Raw genomic sequence first — 16,838 nt, 5'->3', positions numbered from 1 at the left:
ACCTTCTTTTGCCGTTTTCTCCTCTCTCTCTCACTCCCCTTCTCCACCCTGCCTGCCTTGCTGCCCCCCCGAGTTACTCGGCATCTTTGTCGTCTGCTGGGGGGAGTATCAAGATTAGGTGGTGCACGTTGGCTTGCAGCAACCCCTGCCACGCTTGTGATGCGACTGTGTTGTTGGAGCCCGTGCTTTTTCCGTTGCTTGACAGGCACTTTCTGCAGGGACAGAACAACACCTTGCATAAAGAAGCTTTTACTACACCGTGCCTCGGCTGCCGTTCCCCTGCGTCTTTCCTCTTTGGTAGCTGCCTTTCTTTCTCTGGCGCATTCGAAGAAGATGGCGTTCTCGGGTGCAAGTTCCTGCTGGGCTGGGTTGGCGCAAGCTGGTGGCACTGCGGTTCTGCTGCCAGGTGTGCAGTTACGAGATACCTGACGGCTGGCTTTCAGGCCAGGTCTTCTTCCCTTTACCTGGTCCCCTTCAGGAAGCAGACGCTCTGCTGTCCTACAGCTGCTGAGGTCACGCTAGGATTGTAAGCACGCAGCCTCTTTCCAGCTTTGGGTGAAACGCAGCGTGTTTTGTCAGGGCTCAGGAGGTCAGCAGCCTTTGGCACCTGACCCTGCTGCTGGCCAGATCCAGTAACGATGTATCTGGTCCGATGCAGGGCAGGAACTGTACCCAGAGGCGTTGTTGTGCCTTTAGTTGAGCTGTCATTTCACTTGGGCCTACGTTGGGGCGAAGAGCAAATGCAGAGATGAAAATGCTGTGTATGAAAAGCGTATTTACGTAAAGCGTTGGCTCTGGCACCTGATGGGAGTGGGTGGAGATGCTGGTGGCAGTAGCCTTTCTCATGTTTGCAGGCGTACAAGGCCAGTCCTGTGGCCTGGCGGTATGTTTTGGCACAYGAGGTAGTAGTCAGGTATTTACATGAGCAGGCTCTTAAGCCTACAGAGTTGAAGTTGTGTGCAAGTCCAAAGTGTAATGAACCACGTTAAGGTGTCTTGCAGGATGTTGTCTTGGCGCTTTTGTCAGGAGCAGTCTTGCTTTTGCATCAGCTCAGTAGTGCATGTACTTCAGGGTCTTTTCCAGTGCAGTTACACTTCTTGCCTATATTAATACTTCTAGGATCCTTCTGCCTTTTTATTGTGCAGCAATATGCTTTCTGTATATCAAAAGTTGTACACCTCTCCTCTCCCACTTCTATTTTTAAAGGGAGTTTGTTTTGAAACCAGGTGGTTTTTTACCTCACATCCTGTCCTGATAGACCCAGGCAAGTCTTTCTCTGCCTTTCACGTCACTTTTCAGTTTTCTTTCTCTTTTTTTCATCTGTTCTTTTTTTCCTTCTTTCTCAGTCATATTTTCTGACATCTTTGAATATCTTTCCATAATTCTTTCAACAGTCTTTTTCATTATTTGTATCACATATGCACGTTAGAAAATACATTTCATGTGCTTTTGAAATTATTCCTGTCTGAAGTCCCCAGTTGCTTCGTAATGGGCTGAAACCTATTCATTCTTCAGGTTCAGATGATGATATCATTATCTTTGTAACTTTTAAGTAAGGTATCACAAATCTCTTTTTTGTGTTCCAGCTTCACAGGACTCTCTTCATATTACTTCCCCTTCACAAATATCTGCATCTACAGAAATATCAAAAATAAAGACTGGTAAATTGTATTTTTGTTATTTCCACAGCTTAGTATTTGTTTTTTGCATCACAGGTGTCATATGTACAGGCTGTTTCCTCTGATTGTTTGATGTTGCCCAAAATGGTATTTCATCTTCAATGTTTAGTAGTTAAACTCGATAGCTTCATCACGATAGACTGTGGCTGTGGCATAGTGTCAAATAGGAAAATTGCAGGAATACAGATTGTTTGGGGTGGGTTTAATATGTCAGACAGAAGAGACTGCTACCTAGATGGAGTTGATTGATTGTCAGATATGATCATACATTTTGGTTGGAACATTTGCCACTGGGTGATTTTTTTAGTTGTTAGTCTTGCTGTACATTTTTCTCCGTTACTAAGCATTTTTTTCTCAGGTTGTGGGGAGTTATGTTATTATTTCACCTTGGAACTCTTCTTATCAGAGTCTTAGATTTGTATTCATAAAAAAAATATGAGTGTGAAGGAAAATTATCCTAAACTCAACAGTAAATATTTGAACAGTATTTTTATAAATTTTCTCTCTTACCTTCTTGCACTTCAGTATCTCCTGAAAGTTGAGTTAATTTTTGTTATATCGAAAATATGAAATGTCACTTCTATTGATTTAGTTTGAATGGCAAATTACAGAATGTGTAGTGTATTAAAAGCTGTAACTCAAAATACCTGCTACATCTGGTAAACTGAAACACACCAAGTGTCGCAAATAGAAATTACTGGTTGTAAATTTTCATATTAACATATATTTTAGGTATCTAGGCCTCTTCCTTCAGATGCAATCAAGTCAAAAGTACAGCCTTTTTGACATTACATGCACACCAAGCAATTGGCTCTTCTTGCTAAGTCTACATATAAGGAAGTTGCAGTTTCTGTTGGGAATGTGTGTTAGGAATAAGGTGACTATTTCAAAACAGAGTTTTTGTTGGTTTCTTTTCGAGTTGGAAGTCTCTTGAAACTGTTTCAACAGTATTTAAGTGTTGTTGACATATAATGGAGCAGTGTCAAGCAATCCTTCTTTTTCTGAATTATTGCCATTTCTTCACCATATGAAGCTGCCTTTCAAGGTTATTTACATTTTCTGCAGTTACAAGTTCAGTTGACCTGGAAACATGTATGCCTCTGCTTTCCAGAACACCTCATGTGTTAAGAATTACTATGGGTAACTGTAATGCATTAGCTTTTCAGTTAAACTACTTCTTTTTTGCTTTTTTGGTAGCAATTTTGGGAAAATATTCCTCCTGTGCATCCCAGATGTTTTAGTCATCTGCCAGGCTTGTCTTCCGCTTAAGTCATGATCATCAGTGTAGACAGACAGATTACCCCCCCCCCTTTTTTGTTTGCATGAGCGAAGCCATCTTGTGCTTAATACTGGGAAACTCACCTAAGACTATTTTTTGTTTGTCTTCTTCAAGAGATGGTATTAAGGCAATTTTGAGACGTACTTAAATGAAGTAAGTCTGGTGAATGATGTCTAAAGCTTAATAATAATCCTAAAATTATCTTTTTTTCTAAGCTAATAAAGCATCTTCAGACTTTATTATACTCTCTTAGATAGATAGATTATACACATGCATATATACTCTACTGCCACTATATTAAGCTTCTTTCTTATTGTTAAATGTTTTTTAACTTTATTTTACCTTTGCTTTATATACAGATTATATACCATTAAAACTAACAAAATCTTGAGAGAAAAACACTGAAGAGAATTTAAGACTTTTTTTGCAAAAATATATTTGCAGTATTTTTCAGTTTTGTAGATTATATTATTTTCTACTGCTCTTTTGAGTGCTTTACATCTATAATAATTGTGTCAGAAGTTCTTCTATGTATTTCCTGGGTTGCTTTAAGTTGTGTGAAGCATGCTGTCTAAAGTAATACGAGCTTTACTTGGCTTCCACATTAGTTTTGGTTGTCATTTTAACCACTAGCTTCAGCTCCTACTCTAAAGCAGCACTGCTCTGTTGTCAACATAAGACGCACTTATTGTGGGTGAACCACTACATTGCAGATTAGGTGCATTATAAGAACTCAAAGCTACATCTAGAAATAATAATCATAGATACTGTGACTTGGTTTTTTTATAGCTTTCGATGATATTCAGCCTGTTCTTTCAAGCCCTGTGACACCTAGTAAGCCTGAAATAGCAGATCCTGGATCAGGTATAATAATTACTACCTAGCTGTTATTATTCAGTAGCTCAGACCCTGCTCTAAGGTTCAGTGAAATGACTGCACTTGTAATCTTCAGTTTCAGTGTGCATTTGGACTGGACCCTAACACCTGGTTTTGAAATTAGATTGCTATTAATGGTTGACATTGGTGCTTTATCACACTTGCAATGCATATAGCAACTCATAGTCATCTGATTTTCCATCAGTATTTTGAAAAATATGCTACATAGATAACTGTGAGAAAACAGGATTTAGTGTCCTAAAGTACTAATCAAAGTACTCCAATGAATGCTGCAGACTGCATTCTACTGTTGTAGTCTTGTTTAAAATATTAAGGAAGGAAGGGTTATATCCTTAAGTGCATTAAATTGGTTAAGAGTTGCAGACACTTGATTCTTTCATATTGAAACCATAGTTGGATCAGGTTTCAGCTTTCTAGTCCAAGTATTGTGTGGTTTTAATATCTGACTAATTGATTATTCAACATATCCTCTTCATTAAATTACTACATGTTACGCCACACCATCATCCTTAAGTAATGGACCAAAACTCAAAATGATGAAGTAAGATATGAGGCAACTTAGAATCTGTTACTTGGCAGTGATTTAAATCCAAACCAGTTAAAATGAAGGCAGGAAGAAAGTAAATGAGCATCCAGAATTTCTGCACATCACAAGTACCATGGTTTATAGTCACTAAAGCTCAGTGCATTTCAAAAGACTGAATTCATCTCTAACACATACTAAACTGATAAAATGAAGAGTCCAAGAATTAGTGAAATAGTTCTGTTTTTCTTGTACAAACTAATTTGTTTTTGCTTATGAAGCAACGTTTTCTTCCATTAGCTCTTTGCTGTCTTATGACTATAACTATTTCTTCCAACAGCAACAAGTGAATCCATTCTGGAATCTTTCACACCTAAAACTTCTCGTCCTTTTCAATGGCCAAGGGTAACATTAGGTAATGTTGTTCTCACACAGTGACAAACTCTGTGTTTGTTTTGAGCACTTCATCCCACATGAATGCATTTCTTCCAGCAGATCATTTCACATGTATAATTATTCTTTTCCTGGTTGTAGATTCTTGTTTTTCCATTGTCATTAGACTCTCATGCTTCTTGATATGTCTCTGTATGGGAACATAGTTCAGGATAGTTTTACTGTCCTCAGAGCAGTAAAACTTACTTCTCCATAACTTGCATGAAAAAATCCATCATTTTATCAGCACTTACTCTCTCTGGCTCCCTCTCTCATGCACACATGTGCCCTCTCTCTTGCTCACTCTCTCTTGTAGAAATCTCTTAGTGGAAATGTTAGTTCTTTTGTGGTCATCAAATCTATTTCTGATCACAGCAATTAAATATCATCGCCATCCCTCATCTCAAATTCTGATTTCATCAGATGGCTTTTTCATTCCATATTGCGTTATCTCTTCTTCAGTGTAAACTTGTGGCATGTGCTTTTGTTGTGGAAAAGCCTTCTTAAATAATTTTTGATTGCAAACTGAGCTCTTTCTTTCAGCTCCAAAAGAAACACCACTTACTCCTTCTAAACTGAAACCACCTGCTACCCCAGAAGTACAGCATGTGAAACCTGGTAATTGTGCACACCTTTTTTAGAAGTCAGTATACTGAAACAATGTTCACTAAAAATAGCTCAGAAAAACTTCCTGAAATGGACAGAAACTATAGAAGACATGAGCATCTTGACCAGCTTACGTTATTATTCTAAGATCAGTCATTTGATGTTGTGCAAAGAGGTATAAGCATTAAGCTCATCATGTTTATGCGTATGGGTCTGGTGACAGAATATAAGCAAGCTGTCCCATTTCATAGCCTAATTGAAAGGAGGGGCAGGGAAAAAACTTCAGGGCAACACAGTTTTGTTTTTTTGTGTGACTTGTATAAACAATATATATGAATATTTTTTTGATGACCTCTTTTGCCAGTCCCCATCTGCCACTTTCATATGGACGTGTTATGGCGAACAAGGTATATTTGCTAGTTACAGCAAACTAGATTCAGAATGCAGTATTAGTCATGTGATGGATGAGAAGGGGAAACTTCAAAAATGTTCATATACGTGTGACAGATTTATCCATTGACCATGAGAAAACTATCATAGAGTGTCTTTTTTCCTTTTCTGCTTTTTGATCAAAAACAGATCCCTGTAGTAATTTTCTTCTCTTTTGATTTGGGATTAAGGGAGGTGAATTTGCCTCCCTTAATGATTCAGGTACTGAACCAGTAGGTTTTATGGTGTGGATTTCTAGAACCTCAAAATGTCTCTATTCTCATATCTCATAAACAGGCTGTTCAGTAAGCAGCAGGAGATGCCTTTGATGTCTTATGTACGGCTTATGATTGACTGCAGGCTCTCATTTAAGCTTTTCAGAAAGGTTTTGGTATTTAGAAGTTGCCTTTTTGGTATGGATTCTCTGGTATTTGATATGGAGTGCAGTCTTTTCTTCACTCAAAGCACTCATCTGTCCTTTCTTCTTATTCTCCCATAACTTAAAAGAAATGAAATATGTTTGGTGATTGAATCCAACAATGGGTAAAAAAATTGCAGAGGACATAAAAATGGGAAAGGAGCCTCAGAAGCAAATTCCCCCACACAGCCGCAAACGTGCAATGTGTAGTTTCATAGGAAGCAAAACTAAAAAGAAAGCAGGATGTTACGGAGAAAAGTAGGACTTAATTTCAAGTTTATTTAGTCTGTTTTAAAAAAAAAAGAAAAAGAGAGGAGAAAAACCTTAAACTATTGGAATGATACCACTTTTAGCTTAGTACTGATACCTCTACTGATCCATTCCATTACGCTTGAATTTTTTGTTTTCTAGCCCCTAAACCACCACTTCTCGAGCACAGTACACCTAAAATGTCTCAGACCAGTGACCAACCAAAAGCAACACTAGGTAATATTTCTGTAGCTGTCTGTCACTCTTCATTATAGTCTAAGCCACAGTTAGAACTCTGACTTTATCACATGGCTTTTTATGTTTGTAATCCATTTTAGTTTTAAAGGAAAAAAGTTAGGAAGGCAGAGCAGTCCTAAATACATACTTCTCAAGTTAGGAAAAAAAAATAAGTTGAGTTTTTCCATATAATAAATGATTTTACTAGTTTTGGCTCCCATTTTGGGGGAAATTTTGCTACATCAACAACACATTCTACGTTCAGAAAAATCATCAGAAACCCATCAGAAAAACTATTGAAAAGCTAAGTGCAAGGTTAGTATTGCGGACGTTAATCTTAAAACTCTCCACGAAGGATTTCTGTGGCACTAGGTGGATGTTTTTATTCTACTCTTCTATGAATCCTTCATGAATATCATTTTGGCTTGAAAAATACTTCTTAGTCACTTCATATATCTTATTCTAGTCTGTTCTTTCCAAAAATGTCATATGCTTTTCCACTGTGTCTATTGCTATGAAACTTTTTCCTTGGAAAGCAGTCTCATCACACTGCTTTATAAAAATGAAGAAAATTATTTGTTAAACCACCTGACACTGACATTAAGCTTCACCTGATGTCAGGTTAACAGTTATATTAGCTATAACAGTTATATTATTAGTTTCAGCCCATGCATGTGTAGGGGAAAAAAAAAACTTTCTAGAACTGGTTGCTCATATTTTTTACTGTCTAAAACAGCAGTACTTCTATTTTCTTTTAAATAGAATTCAAGGACTACAGCTGTGAAGCAACCCCCTTTTTTCTTGTTGCTTCCATGCTTTTCTGGCTCCCTGCCAGGTAATTTCTTCAGAGAATTGAAAATTGTGGGCATTTTCTGCAGGTTTTGTCTCTGTTTTTTTGATGGCTTAAAATTGACCTGCAGTTCAGAAGATTAGATAGCATTATTATTTTCCCTCTTAGGTATCTTGTGAAAATGTATTTGCTAGTTTAATGAGAGGAACATTTTGATGCAATTGTAAACTATAAATAGATATTTTTAATTTACTTACTAAATTTTACAGTGAAGAACAAGCTGTTATTTTTAGCTGGGGTAATAAAGTCTTGTAAAGATTTTGAGAAGTCTTTTCACAAATTTGTTTTTGCCATTTGCTTTTGTTCTCAGTAGCCATTCATTGCTTCATTTCAGGCTTGAACTGTGTGACTCTTTCCTGTGTGAAACAGTGGAAAGGATAATCTTATAATTCAGTACATTTCTTTCAGCTCCTAAAGAAGCAAAACTTATACCTTCTACATCTAAACCTACACCATCTGCCAGACCCAAAAAACCACAGATCAAACCTGGTAATTACCTGCCATAATGTATCACTTAAGCAGTTTAATATACTTTTGTTTAAATTTGTTCTGCATGAAGCCTAGCACCCTCAATCATCAGGAGGATAGGCAATGAGGGGGCTGTGCTTTTTGAGGAATATTATTTTTGTATTGAACCAAAAAAATTTAAAGCAAAGCAAGAAAACTTTCAACTTTAGATTTATGCCACCTAATTGCATGACTTTGGACTGAAACAAATTGTTTATGTCCTTTTCATCTCAAAATCACAAGTTTTCTGAACATAAGTCAGCACAGAGTCTAGAACATGAAAATTTTCTTGCTTTGCTAATTGAGTATAGTAGTACCCAGTACCATAGCACTTGTATTGATTCAGTGTTCATTAATACATATATAGACTTATCTGACACCATGGAAATAAGGATGAAATTCTGGCCTGGAATTTAGTAAAAGCATGTTTTATGATGGCAAGTGAAATTGCACATTCGTACCAGGGTTGAATTTGATCTGTAATGTGTGTTGGAGGATAAAAGGTGTCTGGCCTTATAACAGTGAATACTATTATAAGGGTTTTTAATGAAGTTACAAAACTTAGAAATGCGTAACTGTGTATTATAAGAAGATACTAATTAATCCTAGTAGAGATCACGCACTATTATTAAATTCTTTCCAGATTCCATGTGAAATATTTTGTTGAAGTCTTGCTCATAAAAAGAATTACTCTCTTTAGAGCAAATTATTACCTCTGAAGCTCATTAACTAAATGGTATTTATGTCTTGGAACTGTCTCAAATTAGTATGTTTGTTTTTGTTTTGTTTTTAAGTTTTTCATTATAACTACAGCTCCTAAGACACTTTTTTGTGTAGAAATTCAGTATAGTATTAGTAGAATAATTACTCTCCTCTCTGCTGTAGATACCTATGTCTGAATGTATATCTGAATCCTGCATGTCTTTTTTAAACAAGGGAGAAAATGACTCATTTGAGAATCACTGAATGAAATTGTTTTACACCCCTGAACTGCCAAGGTCAACACTGTATATTGTAATGTTTCTGCAATGAATGGCTACTTTGGGTTTCTGCAGAACTTCAGATGAAGGCAGTGTGATTCTGGATTTTTACACATGCCTCCAGTCTTTCCTTCTTCTGTTAGTGGTTTTGCTGGTCAATCCAGCTGGAATCCTAAGAACCGCTTTCTAATCATCATTACACTTGTAAAGGCTTTTCTCTGTGTAGGCATCTGTGAATTCTACATTTGTTCTATCAGGATGAATTTTGATATCCTTATTCCGAAATTCTTATGTGAGGCATAAACTATGCAATGCATGGGGACAGCCTGGCTTTTCTTGGTCATAAAATGGTCAAAGAGCAGGATCTCCTCTGTATTCTAGTGTCCCTTGGGAGTTGAGCTTAAATTAGAAACGTGTGCCATGACACTTGTTGTTACATTCCCATTACAATGTATCAAAATACTGAAGAATATTTGTCCGGTTCATAACTGATCTCTGATTTACCACGGATATCCACTTTGGATCAAACATATTTGCTGAGGGTTAATTTTGACTGTCATTGTTAATAAGAGTTTTGTACTGTTTCTGGTAAAGTATTTGTCCCTTGGCAATGGAGCTAATATTGAAAACTTTAGTTAAGAAAAAAAAAAATTTCACATAAACATTTTTCTGTCTTTCCAACCCACTGTGCATTCCACTGAAGGTCTGCAGCTCCATTCTTTTTCTTGGTGTTTGGATAATTGAATCTGTTGCCTGCATAAAAAAAATGTTCTTATTGCCAGTAAGATCATACCCACCCATTGTGCTCACTTACATTAATTTCTCCTTCTAAATGTAGAAGGTTCTCCAATTTTTGAGGAGAGGAAATTGCAATCAATTTTCTAGCTTGCATCTGACTGTACTGCAACATTTTCTTTCAAGAAAAGTTGCAGAAACAGCGCTTTAAAATGTGTTAGGACACCTGCTGAGTCGCTGTAGATGCATTATAAACCCCAAATCTCTTCTGCCTCTAGCATAAAATGCTTGTTCCTCAGATGCTTTCAAGCATTTCCACTTGCGTGATGTGATGCCTTTGCAAGGGAACTGCAGAACGAACTACCTTAATGACAAATAGGCAGAACTTACCTATCGTGGAGGAGTGTCTCAAATGCCTCCACTTTTGTTTGCAAGTTTCTTTAGTCTCCATGTGCTACTGCAGTTAGGATAGTGTAATACGAGATAGATTGGTTTGGACATGTACTTGTTCCTTTACAGCCTTCTGTCCCTTAGCAGAGGCTACGAGGGTCTTGGAAGGACTGCAAAACATGCATCTTCCAAAGTATAATCAATGCAGAGGACCACGCCTTCTCTATGAAATAGAGGTTTGATAACTTGGTGCCTGTCCTTTTCATTGTTACTTTCTGTCCTTCAGAATCTCAGGTTACCTGGCTTCTCAGTGCCTACAGCCCAATAGCCTGATAAATTGTTCAATGATATTGAGAGTAGCTTTTATGTCAAAGTCCTCTTATATTATATGGAAGTTTTATTTAGATGCTCTGACTTCAGAAGGGTCAGAGGAAATTAGAAGTATTTAATTTTTTCCAGGCTTATTCCCATAATTTTTCTGAGGAAAAAAACACATCTCCTAGCTCTACCTTTTACTTAGAAAAGTCCAAACCAAATGAAAATTTTATATTTGCTAATGAACCTTTTAAGGATGGCCTGAAAAGAAATCATTACCAGAGACTTTCAGAATCTCCTTAGAATTGGAAGAAGAATGGCATTGTTGAATTTCATGTTCAAAAACAAGCAAACAAAAAGAAAAGTCAGGTCTGAGTGATTTAGGATTCATCAGAACTGTATAGTGAGACGAATGTCTGGCCTTAGGTTAGTTCTGGTAGAATGCTCTGAGTAGCCAACTTGTAGGTTGGTATGCTTCTTACTGCATTTCCCGCCTTGGATTTAGAGCCAGATGTGATGCTGATGTATGGATGCACTTATGCCGTACTCGGTACTCACTGCTGCCCAGTGTAGAAAAATAGTCTCCGGTTGATAACTAAGCATTCCTTAGTGAGCATTCCTAAGGTAAGCACCCCTAGCTGAGCCTTGTCATGACAGAGCAGTGCTTCCACAAGTGGCAGTTCAGAAAAGAACTTAGCAAAAACAAAGAGTTCGTACTACTGACTTTTCATTTGCAGTAGTTGCTTCTGTGTACTCTCATTATTCACCCTTTGACCCCATCTAATATCAGGATTCTATGTTTGGGAACAAGAACTGATCTCACTGACTATGTTGGACTGGCTTTTTGTTTTCTTTTGTTTTTTAACAGAACCATGCTATCACTTCATGGGAGCTATCCATTATCAACGAACAACATGGCTTTTAAAGGGGATTATTGTGGCGAGAGATTTACCAACCCAACAAATGTTAATTTAGAGAATTAATTCTCAAAGGACATAGAAAAATTAATAATTGTTCTCTGTTGGATTTTTTTTTTTTTTTTAACTTTTCAGTTCCCAGTAAAGCTTCTCCTTCCAAACCTAAGGTCTTTCTGCACCCAGAAGAGCCTATGACAATGCCGGGTAATTACCGTGTTCTTTCACTTATTTGTCCTGAAAATGATACATCTTACAGTCTTTTGCTTTCTTAGAGTAGTGGCAATAGCATTAGATAGATCAATCATTAACTATAAAAAAGTGCCAGTAAATAAATCAGGAGGGCGTTAAAATTCTGAGTGAAATATGCCAGCTTTCTATTCAATCTTTTAAACTTAAACACAACCACCTGCCCCTAAGAACCCACCTCCACCACCGTCATAATCCTTCATGCTCAAAAATAGGGACTTTTACATTAATGAATTAATTTTATATCTAAACCCACAAAGTTGTGGAAGTTTTCGCCCTCAAATCTTAGTGTATTCACAAGTTATAACTGCCTCAACATAAGTGTACTTATAAGTCTTGACATTTTTGTGAATTTCAGTATTACAGATTATCAGTACTGTCCAAAAATAAAGTTTGAGGCACAAATGCAACATTCATCAATCGTATTTCTTTCCTAATTAAAACCTGTATCATGATAAAGAAAGAGAGAGCATCAGGAGGCATAGGTAATAAAACAATAGAACTGAGAAGAGTCAAAGCAGAGAGTCAACAAGTGAAGTAAAGTTTGAAAGCTTGGATAAACGCACTGGTTACTTACTGATTGTAGATATATTCAGGATTTGAAATAGGCTGCAGTTTAAAGTCATGTTAATAATAAATAATTCTACCAACTCTGCTTTTCAAGGTCCCTTTATCTTTCATGCCTTTGGAGATCTTTCCTTTCAGACCTAATTTATTTCTGTAAATAGAGATGGAAAGCTTTCTAACTTTAACATCTCGTGTTCTGTAGCAGTAGATAACCTACTGAGATCTTCCTCAGCTGCCTTTGTTCAGATCTTACCCTTGTATCACTCAGGACAAAACTCATAAAAAATTAGTAGAAAGATTATACATAATAGATAATAGAAAGAATACCAAAAGAAAAAGATTTCTATGGGACTGTCTCTTCAGCTGTCTACAGCCATGAGGAGGAAAAAAGTTATGGTCAGAGAGGAGGATGAAGACAGTGTCCCCCTGATATAGATACGCTTTTTATCTTTAAAGAGCAGCAAAGGTCACACAAAACACTTAATGTTGAAGAGTATTCAGTAATATTTTTACTTACTCAGTTCTTTCACTTGAATCCTGGGGAGGAGGTGAATTTTAACTGGGAAGCAATAGCAGCTGAGCCTTATCAGAAGTTGAGAAACAGATGTAGATGCACCTGTATGTCTCTCAAGAAAATGTTCTTTATTTCAGCAGCAACCATTCCAGTGTCAGTCACTACTAAGAATCCATACACATTTGAACATCCAAAGACCTCAGAGGGTAATGATTACTGGTCATCTTTAGCCATTCTTCTTTTCATCCGTCTGATAACATGCAATTAGAAACACTGTTTTCTTTAGCCTTGTTCCTTATTCATATGTAGTCCAAACTCAGCAACTGAAAGTATGTTCTTGGTGTTTTATTATTTCTCCATGGTTCTAGCCTGCTTGGTGAGCACCTCTGAGATACCTGTGAAGCATATGGACTGATAGCTCTACTGTTTGTGTGATTTTATTTAATTTCATCTAGTAAAAAATATCATATTATTTAGCCATGTATTTGTTTCTCTAAAATCCTGTGTAGCACAGTACTCTTTAGGCCCTGTGCCTAAAATGTGATTAAATATCATTTAATCTATTCAGAAGGCATAAACTAACAGTAAAGACAAAGCTACATATGTATAATCAGTATTTAATGTATATGTGTTAGCAGACATACTTAGCAGTTGATTTATGACTCGGTAATATTAACAAATTATGGCAAGTCTGAAATAGCAAGTGAAAATTCATGGTGGTTTTGGCTCTGGAACCAGACATATGACATCTGTGCTGAAATCACAAAATAAATACATACATATATGCATGTTCTGTTGGAATAAGCATAAAAGTACTAATGCAAGGGATGAAATACATCCTGAAATAGATTTTTTTTCCTTCTGGTTATTTTCCCATTTTTCCACATAATACTTTTGTCATAATAAAAGATCTGTGGAGCTTGTGCTACTTAAAATACCAAATTAGGAAATGGGAGCAGGAAAACATCTAGTTGATGGGATTTAATATGAGAACAGATTTCTAAAAAGGGCTGAAAAGAGAACAGGCTTTCATGAACCTGTACAGTTGAATTAAATGGGAATTATGTTGTTGACTTCATTGAGGGCAGGATCAATCTCAGTCTTTTGCAGGTCTAACCTGCAGAGTAGGGATATGATGTAAAAGTTTATGTTGCTATGTTTGTGAGTTTATTTTATCTCACATATTTTTTCAGTGGCAGTTTAAAAAAAAGAACAAAATGAAAAAAAAATTCTGCTGTTTGGATCATATCCTAGTTTTGCTTTCTGTGATTTAGCATCTCACTACTATATTTTGGCTGTGTAGTTAAGTTTAGATTTTTCTTGTATGGGGCAAATTGGAAAGCTAGTCAGGGAGACAAGAATGTTGGAGGCAGGGGTATGATCAGGACATAAAAATATTTCAAATGTGTTTGTGTAGATTTCAAAGTATTCTATTAGAGTGTTAATCCTAAAAATTTAAGTGCAAATACAGATAGTTGGGAAACTTTTCAGGAATTGTAGCTACACCTGAGATAAATGGAGTATGCTAACGTCATTTATTCCAACAGCAACCAGGAAATATGTGCCATTGCCAGTCATTACTCTGATTCCCCATACTCTTGAGCATCTGCAGACTACAACTGGTAATGCTGACTAATCTTTTTCCCTGACTTATTTCTAATGCTTTTTTAGTTTCTCTCAAGAAAGAATTTTCTCATCTTTTAGAAGGAAGATTGTAACACTGTTGTCATAGCTAATGACAGAATTCCATTCTGCTTTTTAGATGCAAATTGATTTAGTGGTCCTCAACCACATGTCCATTATTTTTCCTTTTGTTACCTTTTTGTAGGAATGGGTTTTCGTTGAATTGAAGCTGTACCTTAAAAACGGTCTTGAAACAGTGCTACTCCCCTGTATTCATATCTGCTTATGATATTTTTCAAGAGCTTTTATTTATGCTTTCTTATTAAGAGTGAAAAGTTTTTATTCCTGTTGCAGTCAGTCCCAAAATATTAATTGCATTGTTGTAGAAACCTCAGAATGATCAAACATGTTGGTTTATGAGTAGTTAACAAATAAAGTGCTCATATCATAAAAGTCAAACTAACCAATTCTGATGTCAGATTAACCAATTCATAATGGTCATGCTTGAAGAATCACTTTTACTTCTGTGCAGAACACTCAAACAAGGCCTTATATAACAATAATGTCATAATTTAAGTGGGTTTAAGTTGTGTGGTGCTAGTTAGATTATATATTATGGGAGTGGATGTACCCATTCACTTTGGACAGAGCAGTATTCTCTTCAAAGGTGATGTCTCCTTGGTGGCTGCTGGGACGTGGGATTTTCTATTGTTATTTTTAAATGTGCCATTAGAATAAAACTCAACCTGGAAGATACCAGTAGCTCTGAACTGATTCAGGTCCAGATTCAAAGCTGACAAGTTTCATGGTCATTCTAGATTTTACTTAAGGTTTGATTTCTCATCAAACCTTCAGAACTGTTGGCTTCAGACTTCCGTAGTTCAAACTTGTCTTTGTAAAATTTGGCTTGGGATCCATAGTCATAGGTCAGGACTATTGCTAGTGCTAACATCTTGCAGAATTTTAACAGTATTAACATTGGGATTTTATATCCTAAGAGGTTCCTATTTCCTCTTTGTTTTAGGATGCATAATGTTTTGTGTGTAATACTTCATGGCATTATTTGAACAAGAAAATGCATTCCCTGGCTGTGTAGTAATTCCACAGACAAGCTTTTAGTGCAGAACCCATCCTCCCGGATTTCTCAGCATAGCTCCGTTGACTTAGTTAAATTAAAAACCTGTTAAATTGTTAAATTAAAAACTGTTTCTTACCTTTGTGGCTTTGAAAATAACATAGAGGGAAAAATGAATTGTGTTTGTCCCCTCTTGCTGAGATCCTGTCAATACTAGAGATAAAGACGATACAGCATCAGAGGTGCAGTGTTCCAGTATAATTGTACAGCACAGGGTGCGTTCCCTTGTCGTGCATTGCAACACAGCTGAACTGGACCTCTTCTCCAGGACAGCTGTTGCCAGAATAGATAGGCCCTTAGTTCACGAATGACCTGGTTCTGTAAGCTCTGAATGACTGTTCATCCCAGAAGATCATGACTAAAACATAATGATGACATTTTACTTGCTAGCTTTCTTTAATTAGTTCTTTGTCATTTAAAAAAAAAATGCCAGTAATATATTGATCCTACAAATTTGCTTACACATGTGCTGAGCAACCGAAGGCTACTGCTCTGCCGCATTCTACTGCCAGATTTTCTAGTTTCCTTCCAGTTCATTGCTGGGATTATGTTAGGCCCTGCTGGGAATTAAAAATGTATCAAAAGACTGGGATAACATAAAATAATATTTCAAAATATATAATTCAACGACTTCTGTTTTGATTGTATGTCATTTTTATACTGAATTAATTATAGTCCTCCATTTCTGTAAGTTAAATGAAGCTCAGCAGAAGCAATTTGAAGGAAGATTTGAGACATTGTTTGCATTTGCTCTGCAGATTGTTTTCTGGGAAACACTTTAACATGTTTTCCAAGCTTTACTCTTTAAAACATGGGTGCAGCCAAAAGCATATATAATGCTGCACTAGATAAGGATGTCTTTAAGTGTCTGCTTAAATGATTTGGTGAAATAGAATCAAATCATTTTGGTTAATTAGCATCAAATCAGTTAGATTCCCTTTTTCCAGCTGCAGTAAGTTCTACTCTGGAAACTACTCTGAAAACTCTTCTAATGACTTTGATTGGCCAAGGACAACATTGAATAACAGTGCTTTCTTAGCCTCATTTTTTAGCTCTTTCTTTTCTTTTGACTGAACTTTTAGCAGCTAACGTTGCTCCAGAAGAACATCCAACTCTTATATTATCTCTTTCTTCAATGATTCTGTCTTGATAGTTTTGCCCATGTCCAATAACATTTCATATATTAAACTCATACCATAAGTTTTCTCCATGCTTATTCATTGATACAAACTGAAAGTCATTTCCTAGACTTCATTTCGTCATTGCCAAATGTGGATGTGTGTCTCCTGTTGGACACCATTTACTATAAC

The 16,838-nt window shown here is 36.5% G+C and overlaps 1 protein-coding gene across 1 annotated transcript in view; it reads left to right on the top strand.

Moving 5' to 3' along the window:
* ABI3BP (ABI family member 3 binding protein) overlaps positions 1–16,838 on the top strand; it is a 177,355-nt gene that overhangs the window by 101,748 nt on the left and 58,769 nt on the right. The window contains exons 27-34 of the mRNA XM_026092199.1: positions 1,587–1,661; positions 2,745–2,819; positions 3,748–3,822; positions 4,719–4,793; positions 5,354–5,428; positions 6,675–6,749; positions 8,008–8,088; positions 12,908–12,976. Coding sequence (XP_025947984.1) covers positions 1,587–1,661; positions 2,745–2,819; positions 3,748–3,822; positions 4,719–4,793; positions 5,354–5,428; positions 6,675–6,749; positions 8,008–8,088; positions 12,908–12,976 — 600 coding nt within the window. The remainder of the gene's footprint in view (positions 1–1,586; positions 1,662–2,744; positions 2,820–3,747; positions 3,823–4,718; positions 4,794–5,353; positions 5,429–6,674; positions 6,750–8,007; positions 8,089–12,907; positions 12,977–16,838) is intronic.

The sequence above is a fragment of the Apteryx rowi genome, unplaced genomic scaffold, assembly GCF_003343035.1.
Source record: "Apteryx rowi isolate R43461 unplaced genomic scaffold, aptRow1 scaffold_946, whole genome shotgun sequence".
NCBI classification, from domain to species: Eukaryota; Metazoa; Chordata; class Aves; order Apterygiformes; family Apterygidae; genus Apteryx; species Apteryx rowi.
Note: the sequence above shows the minus strand (reverse complement) of the source record. Positions and strands in the feature narration are given on the sequence as shown.